General features: G+C 41.0%; 1 protein-coding gene across 4 annotated transcripts in view; it reads right to left on the minus strand.

Annotated features, from left to right (window-relative positions):
* GABRB3 (gamma-aminobutyric acid type A receptor subunit beta3) overlaps nucleotides 1-16269 on the minus strand; it is a 202031-nt gene that overhangs the window by 1782 nt on the left and 183980 nt on the right. For 3 of the 4 annotated variants that reach the window (XM_059820938.1, XM_059820947.1, XM_059820956.1), the window contains 2 exons: nucleotides 15179-15331; nucleotides 10551-10795 (listed from right to left, as the gene is read on the minus strand). In XM_059820938.1, coding sequence (XP_059676921.1) covers nucleotides 10551-10795; nucleotides 15179-15331 — 398 coding nt within the window. Of the gene's footprint in view, nucleotides 1-5666; nucleotides 5673-10550; nucleotides 10796-15178; nucleotides 15332-16269 lie in introns of all 4 variants that reach the window. The other variant, XM_059820965.1, reaches the window with a different exon arrangement.

Consider the following 16269-nt stretch of genomic DNA (forward strand, 5'->3'; position numbering starts at 1 on the left):
CTGTCCACATGCATTTAGGTTTTTTCAATCTTGTTAAAATTCTGTAAAATGGATATTTCATTCATCAATTACTGATGCTACAGCTTATCTTTTCTCAGTGAAAACAATTATGATACTGTATCAGTAATGCTTTGCCAAGCTTCTTGCAAATGGAAAAGGAATATAAAATGCTATGAATGACATACAGGCAAGTAGAAAAAAAAAAATCCTTAAGTATCTAACAAATCCTGCTGTTGTAGGCAACAGTACATTATGTTGATGAGTGCCTAAAAATAAAAATAAACAACATGAACCAAAATAATGGGGTGGAGAAGCCTCAGTGGTGATTTAGAAGAATTTATTTTCCCCATGGCAGAAACCCATTGGGTACAAAAGTACGAGCTTGAGGTTTGTAGAAATGAGTTCATGCTGTTGAGCAGTATCTGTAACCAGGGAATACACACAGCTGTAAAATACAACCATGGATATCGTCACTACTTCTGGTGGTGTCTGAAAAGAACTGATTCAGTTTTCTCTGGTTTTTTCCACAAAGAGTACAAATTATGATCAGGATTTGTAACAACATTGTGTAAAATAATCTCCACAATCTGCATTTTGCTTATGAAGCTTAAAACTAAATCTCTCATCCAGGCCTCCACGGCGTCACGTCATCTCCTTTCCCATCTCCTCCCAGGCTTTGAGACATGTCCTTCAGCTTACTAAAAATGCCCCAGGAGAGACCATTTTGCTGGGCTCCACCCTGACAGCACTGCCTTTCCCTTGCAGGTCTCTACTCCCTTTCCTTCCACCACCACAGATGTCAGCTGCTGCTTCCCTCAGGGTTTCCTGATCTCTCCTGATTCTGTCTGCCACCTACATATATACAGCCCATCCATGGGTCCTTTGTCCTTCTACACCGAGCCTGGATTTTTGTAAGGAAGTGAGGTGTCAGCTGAAAGCTTGTATACTGGAAGGTACACCTATGTATTCAGGCTTCTCCTGTCCTAGGAATTAATTTTATTCCACTTATTCCATTGCATAGCCTTCTTCACCTTATCTGGCAACCTTACACGCCACCCTGATGTGGCTCCTGCCTCTCATCTGCCAGTGATGCTGCCAGTTTTCACTGCTTGTCACCGCATCTAGAAACTAGAAAAGTGGTCAAGGAAGTTGCAACGTTTGTGTAAATGCTTTACCTGAAGATACCATTATGTCCTATGAAGTTGCATGACAGCATATATTTTCTCGAAACGCCCAGTGAAACATATTTGGAAACATACTTTTGAAATGCATCTCTTTGTCAATAGAGCAACAGACTCGCATGTCAAAAGCAAGAAAGGAGCAGATGGAGAGAAGAAGGGGTCTGCAGAAACTGAAATCAGGCTTCTGGTCCACAGATACTCTTGAGATCTATTCCTGCAAATTGTATTGATTCCTTCAGAGGTTCTGGATAAACCACCTAAGCCCTCAACAAACTTAAGAGCAATACATGCTAATGCTTTGTGATGATCTTAAGGTGATGTTCTGAAGTATGAATACTTAATGCATGCGACACGTTAAAAAGTATTTGCACATAAGCGTGACTTCAGAATGATTTAAGCAATGATTTTAAATGACTTTGACAAATGTACACAAGCTCTCTCAATAAATAAAGCTGCAAACCAAAAATGGCAGAGTATCCTGTGCACATTGACTCATGTTTGCCTGAATATACAGGTAAGGCAAAAATCCTCCGTGAGTGAACATGAGTATTGCTCGGTGGCTCCAGGGAAAATGTTACCCCAGATACAGATATAGACTAAGAAAAGTAGCTGAATGGATTACAGGCAGTCATGGCTACACATGACAAACAAGGCCTATGTCTTTGATAAAACTTTAGTTTTATTCCTTATGAGTTTTAGAATATAATTTTATCACCTGGCTCAAAAATGTCACTGTCTGTGCACTGGAAATTCTCCCCAAAATGTTAACACCAGGCTTTGCTCTTGAACCTTGTTATGAATCGGAGAGATGACATTGTGGATTCGGCCAATTTCCCCTCACTCCTTACCATCTTTCTTTAACCTAAATATTTCTCTTTTTTGCATTCTCTTCCAACCCTGGGCCTCCATGCTTCTTGTAGTCTCCTTTCTGCCTGACCATGGCTCCATGTGAAGCAATTCATTCCCATTTCCCCGCTGTAGTCTCCAGTGCCAGTGATCCCATTGCCTCCCCGACACAAGCGAGAGCTGGTTGTTTCCATGGAGTGTTTCCCAGTAAGGTCCTCAAAGCAGATGGAAACAGCTGAGTACCAAATCATTCATTAATTCCCTGCTGAATCAGCGTTGATCCAAATATGCAACTGATGCTCTTATTTCAGAACCAATTTTAATCAAACCCCATCCCGCCCACTTCTGAACAACTACAGATCCTGCATCAGGGTGAAGTGATTGAAACTTACATAACTCCCTTTGGAGGCTGAGAAGCATGAAATGCTGTGAGACGTTTTATACATGGAAAACCAGATTCACTTCTGAAGGTTCACCATTTCTGAACTATACATATTACAGTACAAAGGAAAAATCCAGAGACTCTAGCAGCCTAATGTCATCACACAAAAATGACCATAACTTACCTTACTGAAGCCAGAAAGAAGAGAATTAGGATAAGGCTCACAAGGAACCTCTGGTCCTTGCTCTTGGAGGAACACCACATCTCCAACAGGCTCAACTTGTATTGTACATTGTAGATATGAAACTTCAACGCCCTTTTTACACCTGAAAGTCCTGAATCGCCTTCTTAATTCTAGACAAGATACTGGCTTGTGTAGATGTTAAGTATTATATTTTTAAAGAACTGCAAGCCAAGAGCTGCTATTGAATACCTTTCTCCTGTCAAGATTCTTGGAAAACAACATCTTTAATGCCAGTTTGGAAACCCTTTACTAGGGTCAGGAAACTACCATAAGGTTTGATTTACTATTAGGTAGTGTCTGAATTATTTCAGGTTAATTTAGTTCTCTGTTTAATATTCCATAAATTTTAAGGACTACTTTACAATGAAATCTCTTTTTTCCTCATAAGTCTTCCACTCTACTACACAGAAAGAAAGAGAGGAAGCATTTTGCTCAAACCCCATAGGTATGTTTAGGAGTTCATCAATCCCAGATTTTTAAATACCATGTAAACACTTTCCATCATATGAAGCAATATAAATGCAAATAGCGGGTTTAAATAACAGCATGAAAAGCTGTATCTGTAGTTAGTCTTACATTATTTTACACCAAAATTACTACTCAAGTACATTATCCCACAAAATAGATCTCCCCTAAAAATTATGAAAAAATGGAAATGATTTTTAGTGGAAATTGTAATCAGGACTCCAGCTACCTGTTTCTCATCTGATCTGCCCTGGTGGAAGCACCTACGGTTATCCAAGGGGTAAGCTACCTAGTAGCAGTTTTCATCTTCTTTACTTATGTATAAATGGCTTTCCAACATGTAGAACAGTACACAATCAGGCCCTAAGTGGTATCTGTGCTTAAAGCAAAATTAATTGATCACATTATGCCTTCAATATTTTAAAAATAATTTAAAACCAAGCACAACAAAAATGATAGTGTGGAGTATTCTCCGTGAGTCTAAAATCTGATACCTTTCTCACTACCATTTTAATATGTTTATATTAATTAATAAGCACAAAAAAAAGAAAGAGAGAATTATGTTATATCAGCCTAGTAGATGAGCCCAGGGTAGCCAGCAGAATGGGGAAGATGGAAAGATCTTGAAAAACAAAGAAAGTATGAAGAAGAAAAATAATTAGGAATTTTCATGTTAATATCACCAAGTAAGAGTGGAGTTTGACAATTAACCTTAATGTATTTGAACAGAGGAAGAAAAGGAAATAAAAGCATGGTCCTCTCTTGCCCTGTTTTCACTTTGTCTAGAGTCTTACAGTCTCTGGGCTGTACTATGGATGGCAAGTACAATCATTCTTACTGCCTCTGGATTTGCACCATTCATACTTGTGCCAAGTGGCTGTAGAACAAAATTAGCACATGCATGAGTCTCCCAGTGCATAGCGAATGTCCCCATCCTAAGTGCTACAGGACTGCAGTTCTTCCCACATGAACTGTGCTCGTCACTCGTGACAGATATTTTTCAAAACTTGGCACCTATTCGTCACACTCATGCTTCAGAAATATCCCACTGTTCAAAACAGCACCAAAAAAAGCACCAGGAAAGATGAAGATGCATAGGAGAATACTGCCAGTTTTGCTATTCTCATATTTCCCAATTTAAATTGAGTGATAATTCTGCCACAGCGGCCAAGATATTCATTCTCAGAATAAAATCCCACTTGTGAGAAGGGTTGCTACAATTAACAATTCTTTAAAAGTGCTAAGTGGATGTAAGTGGCCTGAGCCTCTATTCTCAGCAATGCCTGGTGGGAAGCTGCCGCCTTGGCCGACAGCAGAGGTTTGAGCCAGGAATCTCCAGAGCTAAAAAAAACATGCAGGAACTGCCTGACGAGAAGGGCCTTTTTATAAAGGGTTATGCATTATTTTTGTTCAAAGGAAGCTCTTCCCACATGTCTGACAGCCACGGGGGGTTGAAGCTTGAATGAGCTTGTGTGATAGTTACCCTCCTGCTTGATACCCTGGGGCTGAACTTTTGGTCCCACCAAACTGAAAACGTAAATTGCCACAGCTTGAACTAAGAAGCAATATTTTTAGCAGGCGACTGTAACAAATCATAACCTCTGTGGATTGGCCCAGAAGGAGCTATGTCCAAAACACATGCTCACCAGCTGATTATGCCAGTACCCTCTATCACAAGAGTGAACAACAAGTGAGAACAGGATTGCCTTAGAGCTCTCTCATGCTGATTTAGTTGTAAATTAGGCTGTATCTGAGCCTTATTTAAAAGAAACAATTTCTGTAGCAAAACTGGAAGCGCACAGAGAGCTACAAATGAAGCCTGAATCTGCCAACGCAAACAGGAGAAACAGAATTGATCTGTAACAATGGTGATCAATTTTCAAGGGAAAACATTTTTACAGGCCACCTATTCTTTTCTGTCAGTTTTTCTACAAACAGAGGACTTTAATTTAGGCACTTGGGCACTTGGGCACATGGGCAGAATAAATATTTTATGAAAAATCAAGATTCAGTTCTTCCTTTATCCTAGAGCTTGTCCTTATATATGAACCACTGTATCAAGGTTTTCAAGAGAGAATTTTCAATCCAAAACTGGTACGTGTATGAAAATCGGTTTACACAAAAAAAAAGGTGCACCCTATGTTTGTCTCCAGTAACTGTGGTTTACTGTGAAAAGGCTGGAAAAGTTCAGTGAGGAATACTATTTACAGTGCATTATCTGAAATAAAAATATGATGCAAAAGCAGTCAAAAGAAGAGACGGCTAAGTGTGAAATTTTTTTTGTAGTCAGCTGCTGATCTACAGATGAGTCATTCGTAAAGGCTCTCTCAGGTTTCATCTCATCACCAGCTCTGAATCTTCTGAAACCATTTCCAGAGATTCAGTTTAGTCAGACATGCCACAGTCACTGTGCCACCTTCAGCAGTGCTACACGGGAGAATACAGGGCAGAGTTTTCCTCTCCTCACTGCTTTTCTTTGTCATGTCTGCAATGCGAGGACATTGGCTGTGCCCTTTGCATGCCAAGAAGGCTCTTCTTTCCCTTACACCTGGAGCTACTGGGTTTTGTTGACTTTAACACATGGGCAGAGCTGGACAGAAAGCCGTAAGAGGAGCAGTGAAGCCAACAGGCAGCTTGGTGGCAGCAGCTGCTGGAGCCCTCCTCAACGCAGCCAGCCTCAGTTGCAGTGTATCAGGAATAACTCAGAAATGCCTAAAAGCTTGACATTGGAGAGGCACGTCCACAGCACGTCCACACTATAAAAGCGGTGTTTATAACCAAGCCTGCTAGCTTGCACTCCAGACTTCAGCCCTCTGATGTGTAAAAAATGAACTACAATCCCAGTCTATGCTGGTTCCACTGGTTTCCATGGGCTCCTGAGTGAAAATAATGCAGCATTTTCCCTCATCTTCTCTTGCTCCCTTTGTCTGAGAGACAGATACTGCCTCAGCAGCACTCCCAGTCTCAGGTACCATAAGAATCACAGAATCACTATGGTGGGAAAAGACCTGTAAGATCATCAAGTCCAACCATCAACCCAACACCACCATGCCCATTAAACCACATCCCGCAATACCACGTCCACACGTTCCTTGAACACCTCCAGTGATGGTGACTCCACCACCTCCCTGGGCAGCCTGTTCCAGTGTTTCACCACTCTCTCAGTAAACAAATTTTTCCTAATATCCAGTCTAAACCTCCCCTGGCACAACTTGAGGCAGCTTCCTCTTGTCCTGTCGCTAGTCACTTGGGAGAAGAGACCAGCACCCACCTCTCTGCAAACCCCTTTCAGGTAATTGGAGAGAGCGATGAGGTCTCCCCTCAGCCTCCTCTTCTCCAGACTGAACAACCCCAGTTCCCTCAGCCGCTCCTCATAAGACTTGTGTTCCAGACCCCTCACCAGCTTCGTCGCCCTTCTCTGGACACGCTCCAGCACCTCAATGTCTTTCTTGTAGTGAGGGGCCCAAAACTGAACACAGGATTCGAGGTGCGGCCTCACCAGCGCCGAGTACAGGGGCACGATCACCTCCCTGCTCCTGCTGGCTGCACTATTTCTGATACAGGCCAGGATGCTGTTGGGCATCACTGGGCACACTGCTGGCTCACATTCAGCCGGCTGTCAATCAACACCCCCAGGTCCTTTTCTGCAGGGCAGCTTTCCAGCCACTCGTCCCCAAGCCTGTAGCGTTGCCTGGGGTTGTTGTGGCCAAAGTGCAGGACCCGGCACTTGGCCTTGTTGAAACTCATACAGTTGGCCTCAGCCCATCGATCCAGCCTGTCCAGATCCCTCTGCAGAGCCTTCCTACCCTTGAGCAGATCAACACTCCCACCCAACTTGGTGTCATCTGCAAACTTGCTGAGGGAGCACTCAATCCCCTCATCCAGATCATCGATAAATATATGAAACAAAACTGGCCCCAAAACTGAGCCCTGGGGGACTCTACTTGGGACTGGCCGCCAACTGGATTTAACTCCATTCACCACAACTCTCTGGGCTCTCTGGGCATCAGTCCCCATAGACTTGTGAGTATCCAGGTGGCATAGCAGGTCGTTAACTGCTTCCTCCTCGATTATGGGAAGTTTATTTTGCTCCCCGTCCTTGTCTTCCAGCTCAGGGAGCTGAATACCCTGAGGATACCTGGTGTGGCTACTAAAGACTGAGGCAAAGAAGGCATTAAGTACCTCAGCCTTTTCTTCACCCTTGGTGACAATGTTCCCCCCTGCATCCAATAAAGGATGGAGATTCTCCTTGCCTCTCTTTTTGTTGTTAATGTATTTGTAAAAACATTTTTTTGTTATCCCTTACAACCACGGCCAGATTGAGCTCTAGAGCAGCGCTCAAACTCAGGGCCTGAACGCCAGGCAATATGTTGTGCTGCCTCTGCTCTACAAGTGCTGCCTCCCAACACAAACAAGCGATTTCCACAGCGCTGCAGCCCCTCCTGTCTGAGCACTGACTCAGGCTGGACCTGATACAGCACAGAATTGTTCTGTCACTACACCCACAAGTTACAGCATCTGATGTGGACAATAAATGGACTCATGTTTATTTATTTATTTGGTTTGGTTTGTTTTTTGTTTTTGTTTTTTTTCTAGTGCCCTGAGCTAGCACTCTAAATCAATGACAGGGAGCTCATGCACACGGTTTGTATACAAGCAAATTAAATTACTAAAACAAAACAGCAACACAAATCCACCCAAAATGGTAGTCTTAGAGACAAACTAAAAATAATGCCTTATTTCAGTTTTATATTTGAACCCTTTTGAATCTTCTTTCCAGCACAGCATACATTTTGACAGTCATCAAATAGTGGCGATAGCTGCAAAGGGGGCTGCCTGTTTTTAGGCACTCTCTCATTCTTTAAAAATGTTTCTCAGCCCCAAATCATGTGAGATTTGAAATATTTCCCAGGATTAGAAACGTTCCCTTTCTGAATGGAGATATACTGCATGGAAGCCTGAAGCCTCACCAAAATGACAAACCCAGGAATTTCATTGAACTTGCGCAAGGTAGTCTTCATCTATGGCTCTGAGCCTCCCTTTCTGTGCAGTACGCCCTCCAGTTTGTGAGTCTCTCCCAGGATATCCAGCCCCTAAGTCCCAGCTCTAAAGCAAGAAGCAAGAAAATGCCAAACAGCTGTTATTTACATCAGATTCAATGATCTTCAAGAGCTACCAAAGGAGAGGTTGGAAGTTAATGCCTCTTTAATGCCCCTGAAGAGGTCAGAGCCAAGGTTGCACAGCTTTCAGGTACTGCCTTCCACAGCAAGTATGTTAAAAACTCTGGCATGACCACCTGTCCTGCTTCATCCATGGATGTCTGTACAGCATGGTACACAGTGGCCATGATCCAGAATCATGGAAACCATCTTCCTGCTTCAGGGCTGTGGTGTCTGGAAGCCCTGGTAAACTTTGTCCACAGTAGGTCTACTAGATGGATTTTCCCTGAGCTGCTCATCCTGAAAGCAATGGGACCTCTTACCTGCTCTGAGCAATCCCCTCTGCTTTGCATTTGCCAGTGTTTCTCAAATCAGAAATTCATAGTTGACATCCCACGTCAACCAAACCTGCATTTTCTGTCTATGCTTTTTTCAAAGGAAGATATCTGATCAGTTCTACCTAATGTCCCTGTCTTTTCCTGTTGTATGCTGGCACTGCTTCTCTGAAGGCACTGAATCCAGTGACTGCAACAGAGCTTTGTTGACTTCGCCAGCTGAGGCCTGGAGACAAAATGTTTTCCACACAGAATGGGACCATACCTCATTATTTACCCTATGTCCTTTGAACAGCAAATATTCACAGTCAGGATAAGCATATCCATTTCTACAAAGCATACAGAGTTCCCTTTTACAGCTGGGACTCCAAAGGACAAAGTAACACACTCTTCTTTCAGCTCTGGTGTGCTGAATTTGTATCCTAATTTCATTCATGCATGGTTGATATTAAACCAGCAGAAAAGTCAGAACAGTCCACGATATTTGCTCAGGATCGGCCGTAAAGAAAAGAAAAGGTTGTAAATCAAAAGTGAGAAAAAAAGTTGATATATGGTATGATCACATCTGGGATATAACAATGGCATGATCTGAGTATGAAACCCCCTCATTTTCATTAGTTAAACTATTTATGCTTCTTTTGACAATGTAGACCAATTGATCTCAAGATAGAAGAACAGTCAGGCATGGGGTGCTATTGGGCCAATTAACAAGTCTTGTACTGAATTACGTAAATCATTTAAATGGATGAGATTCACCAGATGGTTTGCATTGGGAGGACTGAACCTTAGTGCATACAACTGCATTACCTGCTTGCAGCTAAAATCTTCTCCATTGCTTTCAGTTCTGATACTCTTTTTTTTCCCATCTGCTTTTTTAATTACTATAGCTATTTACTTTTCCAGGAAAGGGAATTAATTCTTGCTTCTAGCTTAGTGCTGCCAACTGTGATGAGAACTTGGTTTCATAATATAGTGAACACAAATGAGTTTATTGGTTCAAAAATTATTTCGCAGATATGAGTGTCGATAATTAGGTGTAGTTCTGCATTACATTTGCTATAGCAGACAGAATCATTAAGATTAAAAAATACAGCTTGAAATTACTTTTGTGATACTGGTATTTAATAAACAGGTACTAGTTTTGTCACTGTGAACTCTTCTAATTTATAGCTGATAGAAAAAACAGCCTTACTCAACAGAACTGAATGAAAAACCTCACTGGGAGCATTTTAGCCAAAAAAGGTGTTCTATTCAAACTGACATGGCTTGCTAACAACATCTAGTATTGAATACCTTGAATTTTTCTTCCAAAGGGAAAAAAAAAGGGGTATTCATTGGATGAATTAATACTCTGGGCAAGGAAACAGGCTGGAGTGTAATCAGCACAGACTATGCCAATACTGTGCTTCAGAAATCAATCTGGAAGTTTCTCTAGGAATCATAATTTTCTGCTGGTCTTAAACAGCAGCAGTTGACAATGCCACACACAGCGGTTAAGATATGCTGGCCAATTAATTAGCATGGTAGAACTAATTCTTAATCTCTTCTCTCCCATTCTAAATCTGTCTGCTGTAAGTGAAGTGAGAAGTATGCTCAGATCCTGGATTCCATTATGTATGTACTTAAACAAAATGACAATTAAATTATATTTGATTTAGACAAATAAATGCCTTTGTAGATCTGGGCTTTTATTTTCAAGCTAGGTGTGCTCCCATTGTTTTCTTCTTACAGTTACTTGTCATACAGCTCACACCCACTTCAATTTCTGCATGCCTAAATATATTCTATGTAGGTTCTTGAATATAAAAATGCCAAAGTTTGTTCACAAAAATGAGATGTGGTTGGTGATGTTTTTACGCAAGCTTTTTTTGTTTATTTCATATAGTTATTTTTGTAATAAAAGAAAAGAGAGATTATATATAGATTAAAGAATCCTACCCGGTTGCCTTCAAACTTTGAGCGATCGTTGTTTGCCTTTGCTGTTTTTTCTGCAAGTTTCTTCTGCCTTTGAGGGCCTTTTCCAAAGAAAATGTAGTTGACAAAGGCGTATTCAAGTAAGGCCAAGAAGACAAATACAAAGCAGCCCATAAGATACATGTCAATGGCTTTAACATAGGGAATTTTAGGCAAAGTCTCTCGCAGGTGAGTGTTGATTGTTGTCATAGTCAGCACAGTTGTAATTCCTACACAAACAAAAAAAAGAGCACATATCTTACAACTCTAAGCAGATCATGCTGCAATTTTAATTTCCTTTTCAGCAAATTTGCCTTGTCAGTGTGAAGAAGCTTAAAAATTTGTGAAAGATCTCTCTCAGGTGACATCACTGCAAATGAAAGCAAAATTAAAGCTTGATGCATTATTATTCTGTTACAGTATTTCCTTCACATGATCGGGGGAACAGCTAACAAGGGGGCCTGGCACCACTGCCGTGAGATAACACAGCTTCATGGAAGCCAGTGTACCTGTATTGAGGATCTCCTCCATGAAGACCAAACTGATCTGCTACAGGAAGGCAAATAGTCTGCCAAGCATGAAAAGGTGTGCTCTTCCAGCACAGTGCTGCTCAATACATTGCAAAGAAGTTTTTAGAAAGTAACAAAACTAATTAGGGTTCTGGATAGATAAAACGATGTGCACATATTAAGGCAGAGTGTTCATATAGATGGTGAAAGATTCCTCTCTCACAGTTTTAAATTTCTAAGAGTTAAGCAGTTGGTTGAAGTTAGTCCTGTAGGGTCCCTCAGTAATAGACAGAGAGAGACAGGCACCTTTCTAGAGCAGTTCATCCCATCTATTTTAGACACCTATGTCAGGGCAGGGCAATACAGAAGAAGGATTTGAGATGACTACTTTAGAGCAGTAGTCTAATTTTGACATAGAAAGAAGCGAGATGAGCAGTGAGAGGCAGACAGGTATGTGCATTTGTGGAAAGAAAAAGCCAAGGAGGGACAGCAGCATTTTTATAGTGATCAACTGGACACTCATAAAGTACTTAGGAAATCTGTAAGGCATGTCAAACCCTCATTTATTTACCTGTGGATGGATATAGCACCTGAAAATATATTCCAGAGCACTGTTTTGAAAAGCTGGTAAGAAAAGCAAATTTATTGTCAGTCTGACTGAATTCACAATAAACTGCAGGGTCTGTATCTCTGCTGGAAATTTTATGAGAATCGCAAATCTCAGGTGGCTGAAAACACTGATTTGTGGAATAAGTCTATATTGGTAAAAGAGGCAAGCCATTCTAATAGGTCCCCTCCATTATTATTTTCTCTGATTCCATAATTATAACATCAGTTTGTAAGTAGTCACTAAAATGCAGGCAGAACAAAAATAAAGAACAAAAGAAAATTGCTGCCATATTATAAAGCACAGCTTCTTTTACCTGAAGAGACAGAAATAAAGACAATATAACTCAAAATCAAGCTGTTGGTGTAAACAGTGTCACTCCAGGGAACTGTAGTAGTAGCCTATGAGGTTCTGTAACAGGTATTTTGTATATTTAGTAGGTCAGCATCATGCGGTTTTCAGTGCTTTTCCTCTAAACTGTGAAACAAGCGTGTGTTGATGTCAGATGTTTCACAGCTTGAAATACAGTGGAGACACACACAGCACAAGCTTATTTAAAAATTGTATTCGGTATAACTCACCCAGCTCTGCAGTACAATGGGTATAGCTGACACATTACTCTCACCGAAAGAAACTTTGACAAAGTCTCTAGAAAACCTCCATGCCAGCACAAGGAACTGGGGTGAGAAGGGCGGAGGACTGCAGCAAACACTGTCATACATTTGCAGCCCAAGGGATTTCTCTAGCCTGAATTAGCTTCTTTCCTTGTAGGATTACTTGCTGCTGCTTCCCATAAGGGATTCAGAGAATTACCTAAGATCCAATTGATTCTTGTATCAGAAATCCCACAGATTCCTTTTAACACCCCCTTGGCATCTCACTATCATTCCACAGATGCTTACCAAAGCCTAAGTCAACAAGGGTCTTAGAAGCCTGCCTAGTGCGGCTTATAATGCCCACATTTTTGGTGCCCGTTCCCAGGCTGTAATCTAGGTTCCAGAGATAAGTCCTTAAACACCACAAGGGGAGAGTTTGGTAACTCTCAGTGATCCAGAAGATTAAGCACACTGAATAGAAAGGTGGCTACCACTAACCAAAAGGAAATACGTCCCCTGGGAGACTGTGACACCCTGCAGGCAAATGCCCTTCTGAAGATCAGTAATTTATTTTAAAGCACAGCTGGAGGAGAAGCAGCTGACACCTATCATATAAAAATAGGGTAGTCTTGTGATTACAGCCCTTCCTAAGAGTGAGAACTCTTGAGATTATTTTTCTCCTCGCTCAAAGGACTGAATTTAGGAACTTACAGGGCTAACTAGCAAAAACTCAGTTTTGAACAGAATTGATGGTTTTGACCATTTCTCTAGAAATCAGCCCTGTATCAGCCTCTGTCTGCAGTGTCTATAGCACATAGTCTCTGGAATGAGCTGCCCTTTGCTCCACACCTGGGTTTCTCTGTTGAGGGAACTACTTGGTTCAGCACAGGCTGGACCACAGACAACGTGTGCAGTGAGGGACCAGTGACAGGAGCAAAACATGGAAGTGAATGAACTAAAATCAGGCTTTTTCAGAGAACAGAGGCTTCCTGCAGGGGTTGAATAAAAGCTAGTCTCCATGTCCCTAAGGACTGCACAGGGAGTCCCTCCTCTAACAAATACCTAAGCCAGCAGGCCTTATCCTCTTCTGAAATGAGCTTTTCAGAGCTAGTCACATATGTCCAAAGGTGCTATATTGCCTTTAAACTTCGATACCATCTGATACCAGCTTCAGACTCATAAAAGTGGCTATCCAAAGGAGCATAGGATTAGACCCATGGTACTGAATTTCATTATACAAACTTCAGGTGATAAAAAACATAATCACCAAGGCTCTAATTGTTTTCTCAGAAGAACCTATTAGATGGATTTTCGTCCTCTCAAAAGGACTTTCTATCAATTGGAAAGAGAACATCTGGGCTCCTGAGCTTGCTTTGAATGTACTCTCCGACTTCTGTTCTAATATTTGTTATCACAGTATGGTACTTGATGAACTTGTGCTACACAGAAATAGGCCACATGAGACAGCCCTGTTCCTTAAACAAGGAAAAACTGTGTGAACCCATTACAGAAGGGTGTAGAATGTCACTGGGTTTGGTAACTTCTGTCCAACCATCTGTTCACTGCAGTCCTGGCTGGTATGTAAAATCTGGATGCTGACTGATGCATTTCAAGTGTTCCCCTCACTCGGTCATAATGTCTCCAGGGTAGATCTTTGGTACCCAGTAGTTCATTTATGAATATATCAGAGCTGTTCGGACTTTATGTCCCACCTCCCACTAAGCTACTACTTATCTGCAACCTGCTGAACACGCACTAGCTGCTGAGTGGTAATGCCAGATTGTGTCAGGCCCATATGCATCAGCTAATCCACAGTATCTGAAGAATTACCATACATAACTGCAGTTAATCTACAATATATTCAGTTACCCAAGTTCAGATCCCAGGACATAACATGATATCGCACAAAAGTATAGCTGTAGCTGCACAGCCTGCTTTGGTAGGTGGGATCTTGGGAGGCATGTGGTACAAAGATGGGGAATCATATGGGCATGGGTCGGAGTCCTGGTTTGCTGTGGTACATATCAGATAAATAAAGGAACTAGGGAATACGTTCATGTTTTAAGAAGAGAAGAGAGTATATACAGCATAGGCTTAGTGTCAAGTTTTGGGAAGGAAGGTATGTGCTATTGGGAAACACAGGGTTGAAGATGGGATTTGGGATGAGATGAGAGACAGCAGTAGTCATAAGGATTATTTATGAATCCATTTAATCTTCCTTGTCTGTAGCTATCCCTGAGTATGCTTCTGTAATAGATGAAATGTTTACTGTGAGATATTTTGAAGCCACCTTCCCTTATTTAAAGGATACTCTGGTCTGAAAAGGTCTTGGACAGAGATCACCAACCTGTGCCAAATCCATGTTTTTCTGCCATGAGGTAAATGGCACTTTAAGCTGTCATAAAAATGCACTTGGCATACTGTGTATTCTGAGGGTGAGGCGGGATGTTATGGTCCGCTGCTGGCATGCCCCTATGCTCTGAATGAGCACATGGCTCTTGAGATCTGTTCCTGCCACCATCAGTTAAAGCACCCAGGACCTCAGGAGAAGGCTTGGAGCCACACTTGTTTTCCCATACTGAGCTGGACTAAAAGCCCACACTCAAGCCCTTGGAGATGATTCTGGAGCTGGTCCCCTTGCTGAAGCTACTGACAACTACATTAACTTTGATGAGAACAAGGCTGGGACCCGTATGAGCAGCTCGTATCAGAGATTCAGTGGTAGCTACATTTTGCATGCAAGGGAAAACTCATCACTTTTGAGGCAATACTGAATGACATGATTTTGACGTAAATTATTTTGGAATATCAAAACACTGACATCACATTGCAGTCTTTAACAACCTCTGAAGGATACATTCAGTCTGACATTTTAATGCCTCACTCATTCTTAGCACATACCAAGGGCAACTCTTGCTGCTGATGCATCATAATTGATCCAGAATGACACCCATGATAAAATGGTAATCAGTATGGAGGGCATGTAGGTTTGAAGAATAAAGTATCCAATATTTCTCTTCAACCTGAAGCTCAGTGAGAGTCTTGGATAGGCACCTGAGGAAAGGGAGGAGAAACCAGCATTATTTATACTGAAGAAAAGACACTTGCAGATACTTGTTTTCAGTTTCCGTAGAAACTAAAGCATGCACATTTTATGGGGTAGTATGACATCTGCAGAACAGTAGGGAAAACGCCTTCACTGTATTACTGGTTGGTATTAAAAGAAACCTTGCAGTTAATATAGTGATATCCAAGCAATTTGTATTTGGGAAGAAAAGAGAGAGTAAGTTATTCTAGATTATTGAACAGATGGGTGAGCACCAGTTAGTTTTTAAAAACAGATGCTTAGGTCTCCATGCAAACTGCTTATCCAAACACACAGTTTTATGTATAGTATTTATATTGAGAGGATTAGTAATGTGCATAGTTTTGTATTTACATGGAAGAGTTGTTCATGAGATGGCACTCCTTAATTACATCTGAATTATGAGAAACATGCTACCTGTGATGTCAAAAATAAATTGTTATGAATCCCAGTGAGGAAAAGCCTTCAGACCAGATCCAAAGGCCTCTAACATCAATTAGAGCCAGACAGAATTTTTCTTCCAAAAAATTTTTAAGCAAAAAAAAGATGATTTTATATGTGTGCATATATATATACAGTGTATATATAGGATTCATGAATTGTTAAAATTGGAGCAAATAAATAATGAAAATAATACATAAAATAAATGAATAAATAATGAAAAAAATTAATAACCTCAATGTCAATGTTTCAAACAAAACATTATATTATTTAACTTCAAACTGATGTATTTCAAAATCGGTATTTATCTTATTGATTATCTTTTATATATTTAGAAATCTCAAACAGTTAAAAAATTGTGACTTCTTTCACCACATGCAAAGAGGATTAAATCTGAGTTCAGCTATACAAGAAAAAGGTAGTCATTCACACATTAGCTCCATGACTTAACTGTTTGCATTACTAG

The sequence above is a fragment of the Gavia stellata genome, chromosome 1 (assembly GCF_030936135.1).
Source record: "Gavia stellata isolate bGavSte3 chromosome 1, bGavSte3.hap2, whole genome shotgun sequence".
NCBI classification, from domain to species: domain Eukaryota; kingdom Metazoa; phylum Chordata; class Aves; order Gaviiformes; family Gaviidae; genus Gavia; species Gavia stellata.